Below are 14,498 nucleotides of genomic sequence, written 5' to 3' on the forward strand. Positions count from 1 at the left end.
CTTCCATTAATTTGTGATTCTTTGAACAGCTTTCCTGGTAACATCCCTGCATACTCTGCCAGACTCCTGGTCCCCTCTCCTGGCAAATAACCCCTCCTAGTCTGCGCTGGAAACAAGAACCAAGACTGCATCTGAACATCGACGCCCCCATGCTCTGAGCCCCGAAGAGAAGCACTTCCTCAATTTAACAAGTGGGGCTCTAAAAGATCTAGTCCCATAGCTCCAGATAGAGAACCAGGTTAGGGAGTCTCTTATCCATTCATTCGTTCAGTACGTATGGATGGAACTTTTACTAGGCACTAGGCAAATTTGCCTCTGTGGAGGCTCTCATCTCGTATACAAGAAGCTCAGTAGAGGGCACTCCTGTATTATAATAGCTCAGCACAGGGGACAGTGGACCTGAACCCAAGGATCCCATCAGAAAATAATCATACACACTCCGTGCCTGTGGACACACACACACCCGTGTTCTGAGATATCCTTATCCACACTCAACTTTGCATCTTATGTCATCGACCTTCCTAAAGCAAAGATAGTAATGACGGAATATATTGCTCTCTTTGCTGGATCCACTCAAAAGTTATTTTGATTGGTGGCACACTTGATTTCTAAGCCCTTCAAGCAATAAAACAGAACATTTTAGGATACAATTTCAAAATCACTACCAAGTAACCGCATTCTGTTTACTTGAACTGAGTTCTTTTCTGGGTGTAGAGTCATCTCGATGCAGAAGAGAAGGGACAGGAAATAACGCTGTTGCTGGACGTGAAATTCATCTCAGGCAAGACACCGGTACATGTTATTCTTTGAGAAATGTCTTATTCCGATTAATTAAAATGAAGAAAGTAGCACACTGCAGCCAGTATTTTCCACTCCATGGAATACTTGCTGATTGGGCGACGGTTGAGACTCAAACGATTGTGTCCATTGTAAAACTGTTTTTTTTGTTGTTGTTGTTGTTGTTTTGCAGGTATCACAGGTAACCTCTATAGGGCACTTACTGTGTGCCAGGCACCGCGCCAAACACTTGATGTGTATTATTTCATTTCATCTTCACAACCTCCACCTGTGTTAGATACATTTTAGAGACGGGGAGCTCGCGAAATGGTAACCTAGGTATTGCCACGTGGCTAGAATGTGGTGGGAAACGTATAGCCCCCCATCCAGTCTGTCCACACAGCCCAGACCGTTAGCGGTGACACTTCTGTTCATGGCTCGAAGTGGGCCTTGCATTTCTGACGTCTTGGTAAACATTACTTTCCTTTTCATAATTCCGGGGGTTCTCAATTGAAATTCATACTGGAAGGAAAGGTGACTCAGCTAAATGACATTTTTACATGTTAGAAGTTATATTATCCACTGTAAATGCAACTCGTCACCTGGTGAGTGAAATTAGCACGGTTTGCTATTCGATTATGGTGAGTTGCTGTTTAATGGCCCTGTTCGCTAAGGCTCCATTAATGTCTATTAATCTGCTTTTGCTACTGGACAACAGACAGCCCTTTATTACTAAACCCCATCACAGGGGGTGCAAAGTGTGGTGCTGCAGTCAAAACCCCAGCCGGCAGGAATTAGTTCAGCACCAGGGCAACACATCGCAGGTTTTACTAAAATATTGCCCTCCTACCATCCTTAAAATAAAAGCAAGACCTGACAGGGGATAGACGCAAATAAGAGAAAGGCATCCTACAGTAAGATCGTCTGTGGGAGCCAGATCAAGAGGGTTCCAGTCTGGTCTGTCTTTTTCCAGATGCCCAGGTCCCAGGTTACTAATCTAAGGCCCATCTCGGGCTGGCACCCAGCCTAGGTCCTGTCTAGCACAGAGGAAGGGGAGAAGAAACAGTCTCATGAGCAGGTGGCCATCTATGGGACAGGCCTTGAAGAAAGCCAGAAAAATCACTCCAAAAACACAAAATCCTGTCTTCCCAGGGTTCCCAATAACTGAAATGAAATCATTCTAAATTACACCGACATCTGTTATTTTTGCTTACTCACCCCCATTAGCCCTTTAGGGGAACAGATGCCTGTTTTTTCTTTGGGAACCTCCCCTCCCCAGGTTTAGCCCCTGGGCCCCATCCATCAGTGTGTTCCATCCCTCTGGACGGTAGTACTTGATGCAGGGCTGGGCCGGACAGGCCAGAGAGATGTGTCCTTCGGGCTTTTGTCCCAGTTATTGGGAAAGAGATGCACCTTTTTCTTTCTAGGATCTACACCAAGGATGTGAGCCCAGGGCTGCCAGTAGGAAAACAGAAGAGAGATGGAGAGAGACGTGGTCTAAAGGCTTCTTTTGAGCTCCATGGCTTCTGGCCATGCCTGAACAGAATCGTAATCATGAACTTTTCCATTACGTCAGTGAATATATTTCCATTTTTGTCCAACTCAATTTGAGTTGAATTTCTTTCACAGCTGAATTCAGGTTGCTTACAACTTCATTCCCCATTAAATTAAAACAGTGTGTGGGTGGGGTGTGGAGTGAGAGAGAGCACGCAGGCCCTCAGCCCTTGGCACTGGGCTTCGAGAAGGCAGTGTGCATGTAGGTTCCGCCTTGGCAAAGTCAAGCGCCCGGGCCTTGGTCTCCTCATCTGGCAGCTTGGACAGAATGATCCACAAGGCCTTTTCCAGCCCTGGACCCAGTCTGGGAAACTGCTACCACCACGGGGGTTCCAAAGGAGGGATGGCTGGTCCTGCCATCTACATGTGGTCTTTTCACATGGTTCAATGCCAACAAAACTGCCTGTTTTATCATAGCTTGTGAAACGAAGGTGGTAAAGGAAAGTATTTCTATGTTGGGTTTTACTCATTATCATTTTCATTTCCAGCCCCCTAGACCCCATTTTCATCTCTCTGCCTCATAAGCTGGAGTTGGGAAGAAGCCACCGTCCATTCTGCCTCTGCTGCTACTCTTCCAGAGCAGCTCTGCCCCAGATCTGTGTGCATCTGAAATGCACGCGCAGTCTCCTTGGTACCTGGAGAGGATGAGCCTTGGTCGTGTGTTTACAAACCAGAATAAGACCACTGAATTGGAGTGAGGGGAGATGGAAACCGGGGACTGGGCACTGGTGTTCGTTGCCTACGGTGCCACCGACTCCAAGCTCCTGACACGTTTTGTTTCAGGCCCAAGTGCGTCTGCAGGGCCTAGTGCAGGAGGAGTGGTTTACCTGTGGGCAGGTGATTCTCAGGTCTCAAAGTAGGGTGGTAGAGGGTGCTCTCCCGAGATGCTAACACTTGACCTGGCATGTCAGCAGAGTCGGTGGAAACACAAATAAGGCAGCTAAAGGGGCTGTCTGGGACTGGTGAGTCGTCGGAGCTATCTGGGGCAAACAGGGTCTCCTTAAGCCGAGGTTTGGATGTGTGCATCGCTGCCACCAGGCAGGAAAAGCTAGGCCTCCGGGGCACCCGGGCACAGGCCTGCGCCCTAAGTGCGGCGGTGGCCCGGTGGAGCCCCTTGGAGCTCTGGCAGGGAAGCGAGCCAGGGCATCGCGAAGGGCCAGCGTCCTGGGCACCGCACAGGGCGCGAGAGTGGAAACGCGCCCGGGCTGGCTCACTGCGGACAGCGCCCTCCTTTCCCCTCTCTTGGGGGTCGGGGAACCTGACCCACCGCCCTCTCTCTCCGGCGGGGCACTCTCACTCCCGCCCCGGACGCTCCCCAGCCCCTCGGGCAGAGCTGCCCCGGCCCGCCTTGCCCTGGACTCCGAGCCGCGCCAAAGCCCACGGAGCCTAGACCCCCGGACCCGCTCCCCGAGGCCGGCTGCACCGCCCATGGTTGCAGTCCCGCTGGCCTGGGATCGGGGGGGGGGGGGGGGGGCGGGGAGTTCCGGGAGCCGGGAGCTATTTTTACAAGATGCGTCAGTGGGCCGAGGAGGAAGAGCCTGCTCCGGGGCCCATTGTCTGGGCGCTGCGCGGGAGGGGACGCCGGCGGCGATTTCGAAAGCTCCGAAGGGCGCGAAAGCGGCCGGCCGCGAGGGGAGGTCCACGCCCCACCCAGGGCCGCGGGAGGGGCGGGGCCATTGGGGCGGGGCGGGGCCCGCGAGGGGCGGAGCCGGGCGCCCTCCCGCCGGTGCAGGCTGGCGGCGGCGGCGGCGGCGAGGGGACGGCGGGGACAGCGAGGCGGCCGCGCCGGCAGCAACAGCCGGGGAAGCCCACGCCCCGCCTGCGCCTCCGAGGCGCACCCCGGGAGCGGGAGCAGCCCCGCGGCGGCACCGCCCAGGCAGAGGCGAGGGCCTGGCACCCGGAGCCCCAAGCCGTCAGCCGCGGAGAGCCCGGGCAGCGGCGGGAGCGCGGGGGCGCGGCCCGAAAAGGCGCAGAGCGAGCCGGGGCCGGGGGAGGGCGCCGGGCGCGAGCATCTCGCGCCGCGGCAGCGGAGGCGGCTTCACGGGAGACAAAAGCCCGCCGAGAGAAGCGATGCCTGGCCGGCGCGGGCGCGGGGGCCGCGGCGTCTGAGCGCGCCGAGCCGTGCGCCCGGGGACGCCGAGGCTCGGCCGGTGCCGGCGGCCGAGGGCGGCAGGCGGGGCCCAGGTGCGCCCAGCCGCGTCGGGCCCGTAACTGCTCGGGGGGCGGCGCCCTCCCGCCGCAGCCGCAGTGGCCGGCGCCGCAGCGAGGAGCCATGGGCAACATCTCTTCCAACATCTCGGCCTTCCAGTCCCTGCACATCGTCATGCTGGGTTTGGACTCGGCCGGCAAGACCACGGTGCTCTACCGGCTCAAGTTCAACGAGTTCGTGAACACGGTGCCCACCATCGGCTTCAACACGGAGAAGATCAAGCTGAGCAACGGCACGGCCAAGGGCATCAGCTGCCACTTCTGGGACGTGGGCGGCCAGGAGAAGCTGCGGCCGCTGTGGAAGTCCTACAGCCGCTGCACGGACGGCATCATCTACGTGGTGGACTCGGTGGACGTGGACCGGCTGGAGGAGGCCAAGACGGAGCTGCACAAGGTGACCAAGTTCGCCGAGAACCAGGGCACGCCGCTGCTCGTCATCGCCAACAAGCAGGACCTGCCCAAGTCGCTGCCCGTGGCCGAGATCGAGAAGCAGCTGGCGCTGCACGAGCTCATCCCGGCCACCACCTACCACGTCCAGCCGGCGTGCGCCATCATCGGCGAGGGCCTCACCGAGGGCATGGACAAGCTCTATGAGATGATCCTGAAACGCAGGAAGTCCCTCAAGCAGAAGAAGAAGCGGTAATGCGCGCGGCAGCGTTCCGAGTCGGTGGGGGACGAGCGAGCGAGTCAGGAATGAATGAATGAAAGGCTGGATGGCCGATCGAGAACCCGCGCCCGCGAACAAAGACAGCGAACCAAAGCGACGCTTCGACTTTTTAAAGCGGAATGCAGGACTAGTGACTCGACCTGGGTATGTAGGCAGACTTGCCAACCTGAGCTCGACCTGCCGTCACCCCTAGCTCAGGGGACCTTTTGTCTGAACGCCAGAGCTGCTGAAGGGTTGGGGGCCCCACTGGGAAGTGGACGTGCAGGTCCCGCCGTATGCCCTCCTGGCCCAGGTTGGAAGGCTCAGATGTCAGAGACAAAAGCGATTTCTTCCTACTCCATCAGGGCCAGAAGTTCAGGCTTCCCTGCCCTCACTGGGGATCGCACCTGTGAATTTCCTGAGGTATGCGGTTCCCAGAACCCCGGGAGTACCCGTCTGGGGGCATGGTGGCAGTGGGAGGTGCTGGGGGGGCAGCCTCTCCTTGAGCTGTGAAAGCTGGACAATTTTATGTCACAGGGCAGGCCCCTGTGAAGATTCATCTGTCCTGCCCTGGGCCCAAACGAGGTGCTGGTTTGGGCCATCAGAGGACTGCCTGGAACAGTAGGGCAGCCGGAAGGCACGGGGCGCTGCGCTGGCCTCCTCTGGGGAGTGCCCGCGAAGAATGCCCCTTTCCTGGTGCTTTGTGGTAGCTTCAGAAGACCAGTTATGTTGAGAACTGCTTTTCAGCCTGGAATCAGACATCTTCCAGATGGTTTGGACTCTGTCCATGTGTAGGTCATTATCACACAAAGAGACCAATAAAAAAAAAATTAGAAAAAAACAAAACAAAAACAAAGAACTGTTGGAGGTGGTGGCCAATGATGCATTTTCTGTTTGCAGAATAGTTAAAGGTGTTTAAAGGGTAAGGCTCTCGACATCAATGCTGGATGCGGTGTGTGTGTAGATGCAGGGACCTCCCTCTGCACTGTGTAATCGGCATACATTTCTAGCCCCATATGTGTGGAATCTTAAATTCTCTTAGCCTACTGTTTGGCCTGTGTGAGCACACCAGCTGCAGATGTGTGCTGAATGACAGGCGGGTTTTGGCAAGGGGTGTCTCTTGTCATCCTAACCGCTTGATGATGGGTTATGGTTTTCAGACATCTTTTTTTTTTTTTAAATCTGCTACGAATGAATACTCACCTTAGAAATAACTCAGTTTAGGAAAAAAAGACTTTGCTTTGCCCTTTTAGATCCCTTTACACTGCAAGTGGTGACATGTTCAGATTTCTAATTGGTTCATTGTGGCCTATCTGGTTTCAGTATTTTCATTACAAATGTCTCGCTAGAGTATTTGATGTCATGCACCAACAAATAAAAGCCCACCTTGTTGCAAAAGCCGACCTCATGGCATGGATTTAAAGGCGAGGGAAAAGCACAAGGAGGGCCTTCCTAATTCCTTCTTGTGGAAACTGGTTGCAGAGCAAATGCAGACACAGTGAGTGCTTGAGATAAAGGAAAGCCTGTGACGTAATGGTCACCTGTCCTCAGGCTCCTCACGTTTACTTGAAAGAGGCTTTGGAAACAGATAAAGTGAAAGAAGAAGACATACCTATTTTTAATAATGTAATTTAAAAGATCCTTTATAATCAGGACTGGGTCTTGGTGTGCAGAAACTGTCATTTACCCTGAAACACAGTATCAAACAAGAAACTTAATGCTTCCTGTGTGATTTTGATTTCCTCTTTGAATCCGTGTTTACAGGTGGAATTATGTTTTTTTCCCCCCACTATGATAAATTTCTTTGCGAAGGAGGCCTTTAGATATTGAGTATGATCATGTGTGTGAGCATGTGAGGTATTCAAGTTATAAATCCACGCCTATTTTCCACTGCACTCAGAAAGTTAATTTAAGAACCAGAGGTAGAAGTCCCGGCTTCCTGCTTGAAACCCAATTCTCCTATGAAATATTTTAAAAGAAGAAACCTAGCAGGCCATCTTCCTTTTCTCTTTTGTCCGTGTATTTGGTACCCCTCCAATGCTGGTCTTTTTGTAGAAACTCAATAGAGAAAATATAGCTGAGCAGTGTTGAAAAGCCTGCAAGATTTCAGTTTACATATCGACAGCATAGTCACTGATTTCTAAATGGGCTGGTCCCATCATCTGAAGATTCTGTATAGAATTATTAAAAAAAAAAAATCCATCTTTCTTTATTTTCTTCACATGCAACAATTTCTTAAGCACTTTGACATTTTGGTAGTTCCACACTATTGAGAGAATAATATATTTATTTTGTGACATTGCAGATGCCAAATACTGTAACCTTCTCGTGCTGACAATACTTTGGTTCAAGATCACTGTTAGATCCTCTCATGCTTTACCAATGATGCGAAATGACTTTGTTTTTTGCATTATCAGTACTTAAGGGTGCAGTCAACTGTTAGTAATTGTGCAGTAGAGCTCTGTGGTGTAGCAACCAATAGTTGAGTCTCAGTTGATTTCTGTAGTGTTTGCCCAAATAATAGCCCATTTCATCTCTGACCAAATGGAGGAAACACAGGCTAAATCACCTTGGAGCGGTCACCCGGAGAGTCCCCTCCAACGCAGCCGCTGATTTATTATGCCTCCTGCTCTTGGGAGAATGAATGGGCTCCACATATAGAGGAAGTTGGCCTCCCCACACGAGCTTTTGAAATGTTTTCTCATAGACACAGGGAGGCCAGTTTTGTTTCCGAACGATTCTCTTCACAAAATCTCTGTCATGGTGTTGGGACTATGTCTCCTGGTTTGTTTCCGTTTCTACTGCTGTAATTCTCTGTCCTGATCATCTTCCTCTTTGGGTTCCCGTTCCCTTTTATATGCATATATGATCCTGTGAACAGAAATAAATTATTTATACAATCAAACGTTTGGGGAAATTGTCTGTGGATGTTTTTTCAAGTTGCCTCTCTTTGTTTCTAGGCCTGAGTGGAGGGATGGATCGCAAGATGGTCTCTGCTGTCTGATGGGGTCCAGGGCTGGATGAATCATCTCTGCTTTTTTGGTTTAACTGAGAGGCTCCGATGCAGGAATCTGTGTGCCTGTCCCCCTTATGATACCTGTCAGGGGTCCTCACAAATCCTTGAGGAAAATGGCCTTAATGCCCAGCCAGCGCCAAGCCTCTCAGTTATTAAAGAAGGTCGTGATTGTTAGTCGCTTCAAATATATGATCTGATTATGTGAAATTGGAAACATCTGTGTGGTACTGTAAGCGCAGAGTAGTCACCACGCTGCTCAGCATCTTGACTGCTCTCTTGGTATCTGGGCTGAGTCCATCACTCTCGAACCCATCAGAGAGACTCCAAGACCTGAATCCTCTTAAACAGTAGGTATGGTGAGACCGTCCTGCTCTGTACATACCAGCGGGAAAAGGTCCACTTTCTAAAGAAAAAGTGATTGGGCCAGAATCGGTAGACCCTCTGACTGGTTCAAAGTGTAACTCATGGAGGCCCTTAGCAGACATTAAGCAACGAAACTCATTGATTGGCTGGGTCTTAACTCTGGAGCCAAAAAGCCAGTTTCCAATTCTGAGTCATGCTCACGGCCCCATGAGTTTGCTGAAGCTCCTCAGCCCCTGGACCTCGATTTCCCCATCTGTAAAATGGGCTCATAATGGTTGTTGGGAGGATGAAACACAATAGTGCACGTGAAGTGCTTGTAAAGCACCCGAGCAAGGCTTGACTTTATTGTTCACTTTGCAACAGAAGCTAAAGTTTAGGAGCCAAGTGACATCAAAAGGGCACAGATGCCATTTCTAAATACCGAAACCTAAAAACTGCTTATAGGAGTAGAAATATTAGAAATCAAAATAAGCAAAAATTGGAACCCTCTTTTTTTTTTTTTTTTTTTGGTGCAACCTTAATTTAAGGAAGGAATCCCCAAGGAGCCAGGTAATACTTGGTACTTAGATGATATTGTTCATCTTATGTTTTCCAGGAAAGTAGGTACAAATGCACTGATGCCTAACAACTGAGAAGGCTGATTTTAGTCCTAAGCAACTGCCTTATTTTCCCCAATTTGAACTTCCCCCCAAAGTTTTGGTTCTTCATTTGTAAGTGTTTGCGATAGACAGTAGGTGTCTCGAGTTACTGTTTTCGTGCCTTTACATTTGTCTCCAGGGCCTGTGCTCTTGGAACAATTCTGTACCAACATCATAGGCTATTTTGAGGTCACATTTGTATGGTAGTAAGGAAGGACAAATTGTGTGCAAAAGGCAGAAGATAAAAGGCCTGAAATGATCAAAAAGGTAAGAACACCCCAGAACTTGATCCCCTTTGGTTTCCCAGCTCTCAGCCTGTCCACCTAACCTCTCCCCTTTCCTCCTCTGCGGCCATGTGCACATCTGATGCCCACAATCTGGCCTTGGCCTGCCAGGAGACAAACTGAAGGCATTTCTGTTCTCTTCTCAAATTTGTGTCTTATCTGGAAAACGGCCTTCTCCTTCTGGTTCTCCTGGTTCAGCTGAAACCTTTTTTAAAATAGAATTTGTGCAAGACAATGGAGCACTTTATACATTTGTTTTGCATGGTTTCTGAACTTCAGGGTGGGGCAACTTCAGTCTCTAAGAGGAAACTGCAAACTGAGGGTATCTGAGAAACTGGCATGTGGCTTCTTCCCCAAGATTAGAAGTGAGAATGAAAGAGCTGTGTGGTTTAACCCCACCTAAGTTTTCAGAACATGGCTTGGGTGTTTCTTTGAATGATCTGAACTTCTATGCTGAGGTACTTTCATTGTGTGACAGCACGGCATGAAAGAAATAACCAAAACAAGTCATTTTTCAACCCATCTATAGCATGGGTTTGAGAAGACAAGCATCTCTTTTGCGTTTATGAATTAAAATGGCTCTCACATAGTAATGTTAAGGACAGCTCTGTTTCTATTCCCGTTAGTCCTGTGTAATCATGGTAATAGCCGCTGCTAATCCTTATTGAGCACTTCATGTGGGCTGGGCACCATCCCCATGCTCAGTGTTTTATCTACGTGATCTTTTTTGCTCCCAAGAGCCCCAAGAGATCAATTCATGCATCAAATAAATTAATCACCGATATCTGCACTTGTAGATGAAGAAACTGAGGTGAATGAAGATTAGACACCCTCCTCCGAGGTCACTGGCTGTTTAGGGTGGAGCCCAGATTGAAGCCCACGGGTCCCTGAGACCCCGAGGCTGAGCGCTCGAAGGCTCCCCGGCCTGCTGCGCGTGGAGCAGAAGAAAGCTGGGACTCTGCATCCGGGGAGAAGAGGGTGGAGGCTGGTGTCACCGGCCGCAGCATCACCTGCCTGCACCCTCCTGACAGGGGGACCACCACTTCCCACCTCCTCCCCAGAACTCACACTGACAGGCCTGGCCCCAATGCCCGCACCTTGCCTTCCCTTCTCAGAGAACACAGCCCAGTGTCTAGAAAAACACTATCCCTCCTATGCCAGTTTCCATCCTCGAAGAAGTTTCTTTCTGGTATTCCTTTCAAGAAACTGTGTTGGGGGAGAAACTGTGTTGAGGGCCATTGCCTTACGCAGGGAGGGGCATTTATATACCGCAGGGGACGGACCCTGGGGGTGGCGGGTATCAGTGTTCCCGCATTGGGATCTGAGTCAGCTAACCTCTCAGCCTAGATCCCCACCCCTGCCGCCGCTACCCTGTGCGCCGAGGATGCCTGCCCTGCCCGTCCCTCAGGGTGATTCTAAAGATAACATGAGGTAATAGAAAGCACTGTCCAACCTGCAAGGCGAGTTGAGACACTTGTAAACGTGTGTTCCCCTTCTCTCTGCGCCGCTGCCCTGGCTCCCAGGGGTGTTCTGCTCGTGCCGTTCTGGACAAGCCCGGTATCACGGACACCCTCTTCTTTACCACTGATAAGAGAACTTCCACCTCACAGAGTCAACCAAAGGAGACTTCAGGAAGGAAAACATCTCTCCCTGGGAGATTCAGGGCATAGAGCCTTTAGTGTAAGCTTTTATCAAGTGACTGTTGGGGACCATAAGCCTCCTTACATCTGCTGTCGGCAGAATTGTCATCATTCTACTGGCTATACTCCGATTATATTCATTTCCTGAAATGCTAACTCCCTGTGCAATTACTCTCAATGCCCACGTCTCATAAAAGCTAAAATAATTTCAAGGTATAATTGAAAAGTCATCACGGTAAGTAACGACAATTGGAACAGCGTATTCCGTAGGTATACGTGTGGATCCAGAGATGAACTGTTGCGTTGCTGTATAATTTGAAGGGCACTGTGATGCCACGATGTAAAGAATGCCGTTAAAACGATATCTACCAACAGTTGTGACCTCCGTCGCACTGAGGACACTCCACTCCGGGGCGCTCGGGGAGATTTATAACATGGTTCTTGTTCTCAGAAGCCTGAGATTCTAGCTGGTGCATGAGGGCCAAACTATCAAGTGAGGTGTTTGACTCCAACGTGAAACCAAAGTCATTGCTCCAACCGTGGTCACATTTTTCATGCCACATGAGCCTTGGAGCAAAACTAGAAATAAGAACCTGTTACTCTGTGTCCTGATTCACATAATTTGAAGACGTCCGTTTCTCCATCAGTCTCCTTCTCCAACTCTTTCTGAGATTCCCTGGGGGGAGGTCCCTGTGCTCATGACCGCTGCTTCCCCCACTTCCTTCTTTCCTGCCCCGACCTCTTGTGTGTTTCATAGACCTTCCGGCAGTGAGAATCAGCATGGCAGCCAGAACCGCTGGTCCGCAGCGCTGCTGACCCTACTTGTGTCGCCCCAGTCTCAGTTTCCAACAGACATTTCAGTGCACGCTTCCTTAGGGAGGGTCTCCTCGCACGTGTAAGGGACTCAGATGTCTGAGAGGCTGGGGACTATCTGAGTGGCTGGCCCAGGCCCGTCCTAGAATCCTGCTTCTTGTCTGACACTGACTGTTTCCATGAGCCTCTCTTGGGTGTCTCAGCCCTCTAGTCTCATGCGTGGGGCTCCTCCCAGGAGACACCTCAACTGACTAGAAATCCTGGGACGAATGTGAATCCTAGTGTGGACCCCCAGGACCCTAAAGGCAGATGTGTGATCTGTCTTGGATCCAGGTTTCTCCCATAAAATTGGAATTTCCTGCAGAGGTATTGATAATGACCGCTTCTTCCTGAAACTCACTCTAAGTCTTAATTCTGCTCTTCCGGCGTCTGTTTGAGTAGCCGGGATGATGAGATCAGAGGTTGAAGCGTTTGCTTTAAGGTAAAGGCTTCTGAAGCCGACACTGTGGGTAACCCATGCACACCCATGCCTTTTTTTTTTTTTTTACTTTATTTATTTTTGGGTCTTTGTTGCTGCATGAGGGCCTTCTCTAGTTGTGGCGAGCGGGGGCTACTCTTCGTTGCGGTGCGCCAGCTTCTCAGTGTGGTGGCTTCTCCTGTTGTGGAGCACGGGCTCTAGGCTCATGGGCTTCAATAGTTGTGGCGCACGGACTTAGTTGCTCTGCGGCATATGGGATCTTCCTGGACCAGGGATCGAACCCATGTCCCCTGCATCGGCAGGCGGATTCTTAACCACTGCGCCACCAGGGAAGCCCCCATGCCTCTATCTTCTTTCTTGCTGGCAGACCCCAATTTTGCTTGGGAGACATCCTCTGCCTCATGGCTATGTGCTCAGGGAAAGTGACCCTGTACCAAGTTTAAGGGGAGATTGGTCTGAACCATGAATTTAATTCATTCTTCTGGCCAGTGACGGGCTTAGGAAGGGTCATGTGACATGATTCTGACCAATGAGACTAGAGGAAAAGTCTTTTTGGAGAGGATTAAGTGGATGGACTTTAGGAATTTTTCCTTAGGTTTTAAAGCTAGACACAGGCACTGTGTAGCTCTCCTTTGCTTCCTCTGAATTTCAGCGAATAAAGATGTGATGCCTGGAGTGGCTGCAGCCATCTTGACACCATGAGGAGAGCCAGCCCACACACTGAAGATGTGTGGGAGAAGGGAAATAGGCAAGGAACCTGAGTCTTAGATGATGTCATTGAACTGCTGAAATAACCAACCCTGGGACTGCCCAACCTCAGGACTTGTGGTATGTAGACAAACACATCACCCGTTACCTGAGATTTCAACTACCTGCAGCTACAAATCCTCAACTGATAAGATCCATCAGACACCATAACCAGCCCTTGATGGTACAAAATATCTAGGGCACTCCACAAGAGCTGCTGTGTTACAGAAACTGCTCCACCACCTCTGTGCCAACAGATCACATGCGGATTGAAACCTGCCTGAATTGGCCCTGGCTGGGGGAATGGAAGGATGGCCAGCTCCACTCAGCTCCGGGTTTAATAAATACCACCATGGAGCCAAGGACATTCCAGCCAGGAGAATGCAGCACACCTTGAATGTAATTCAGAGCAAGCAGCTGAGAACGGCCATCAAATGTTAAGCCCTTTAACCAGCATTCATTCAAAAGAAATGATTAGCATAATATTAATTGCTACCATTCATGGCATGTTTGTTTTATGCTAGACAATGAATTAAGCACTCTACAGAGTCATTTCCATTAATCCTCCCTGAAGGACCATGAGGTAGGTCTGTTCATCCTCTCTGCACTGCTGCCTGCCTTCAGTAGACAGACAGACAGACAAGTGGATAGATAGACAACCACAGTAACAGTTAGTGACCACTTACAGAGGGCCAAGCCCTGAACTAAATACAGTGGGCCAATGTCCTATTTGCATTTCACAATAAACATAATGAGATCGGGACTATTTTTGTCATCACCCTCGTTTCACAGATGTGGAAACTGGCTGGAGATACTGGGTGTATGGCCAGGGTCACAGCCACGCAGCAGAATGAGATTTGAATCTGGGCAGGCTGACTTCAGAACCCGTGTGCCTACCCCGAGGCAGCCCTGCAGAGCCTGGAGCCGGGGCTCCGCACGTGGTAGATGTTCTAGAATATCTGTGAAATCAACGAGCTCGTAATTGGTGGAGTGTCCCCATCACGGCAGCTCGGAAGGACAGCACAAGGGCTCCCCAAAGCAGCGCCTCTCAAACATGTGTACACACCACTTACCCAGGGGCCTGTTACATCACAGAAAATGCACCGGTCTGCCACATGAAGTGAATATCGCCTGGGCTCTGCCAGCACGTGGTACGGGTAGGGGCACAGCCATACCGGCTGGTTGCTAGTGTGGCCCCAGGTATTCGTGAGACTTATGTGCAGCTGGAGTACAATCTGTTGCATTTCCAGGATGCCCCTCAGTAGCCATGACCTTCCTGGCGTCCAAGAGGATCCGTATAATTCCCAGAATGTGAAGACAGTTGACCAGCCCAC

At 50.6% G+C, this 14,498-nt stretch overlaps 1 protein-coding gene across 1 annotated transcript; it reads left to right on the forward strand.

Moving 5' to 3' along the window:
* The first annotated feature begins 4,058 nt into the window (after window positions 1-4,058).
* Window positions 4,059-8,408, forward strand: ARL4C (ARF like GTPase 4C). Its single transcript, XM_004313556.4, has 2 exons — window positions 4,059-5,608; window positions 8,146-8,408. The coding sequence occupies exon 1, from the start codon at window positions 4,604-4,606 to the stop codon at window positions 5,180-5,182; it is 579 nt and encodes a 192-aa protein (XP_004313604.1). The 5' UTR covers window positions 4,059-4,603; the 3' UTR covers window positions 5,183-5,608; window positions 8,146-8,408.
* Window positions 8,409-14,498: the final 6,090 nt, after the last annotated feature.

Source organism: Tursiops truncatus, chromosome 7 (genome assembly GCF_011762595.2).
Source record: "Tursiops truncatus isolate mTurTru1 chromosome 7, mTurTru1.mat.Y, whole genome shotgun sequence".
Classification (NCBI taxonomy): Eukaryota; Metazoa; Chordata; class Mammalia; order Artiodactyla; family Delphinidae; genus Tursiops; species Tursiops truncatus.

Coding starts and splice junctions, on each gene's coding strand:
- ARL4C (XM_004313556.4), top strand. CDS start 4,604: ATGGGCAACATCTCTTCCAACATCTCGGCCTTCCAGTCCCTGCACATC.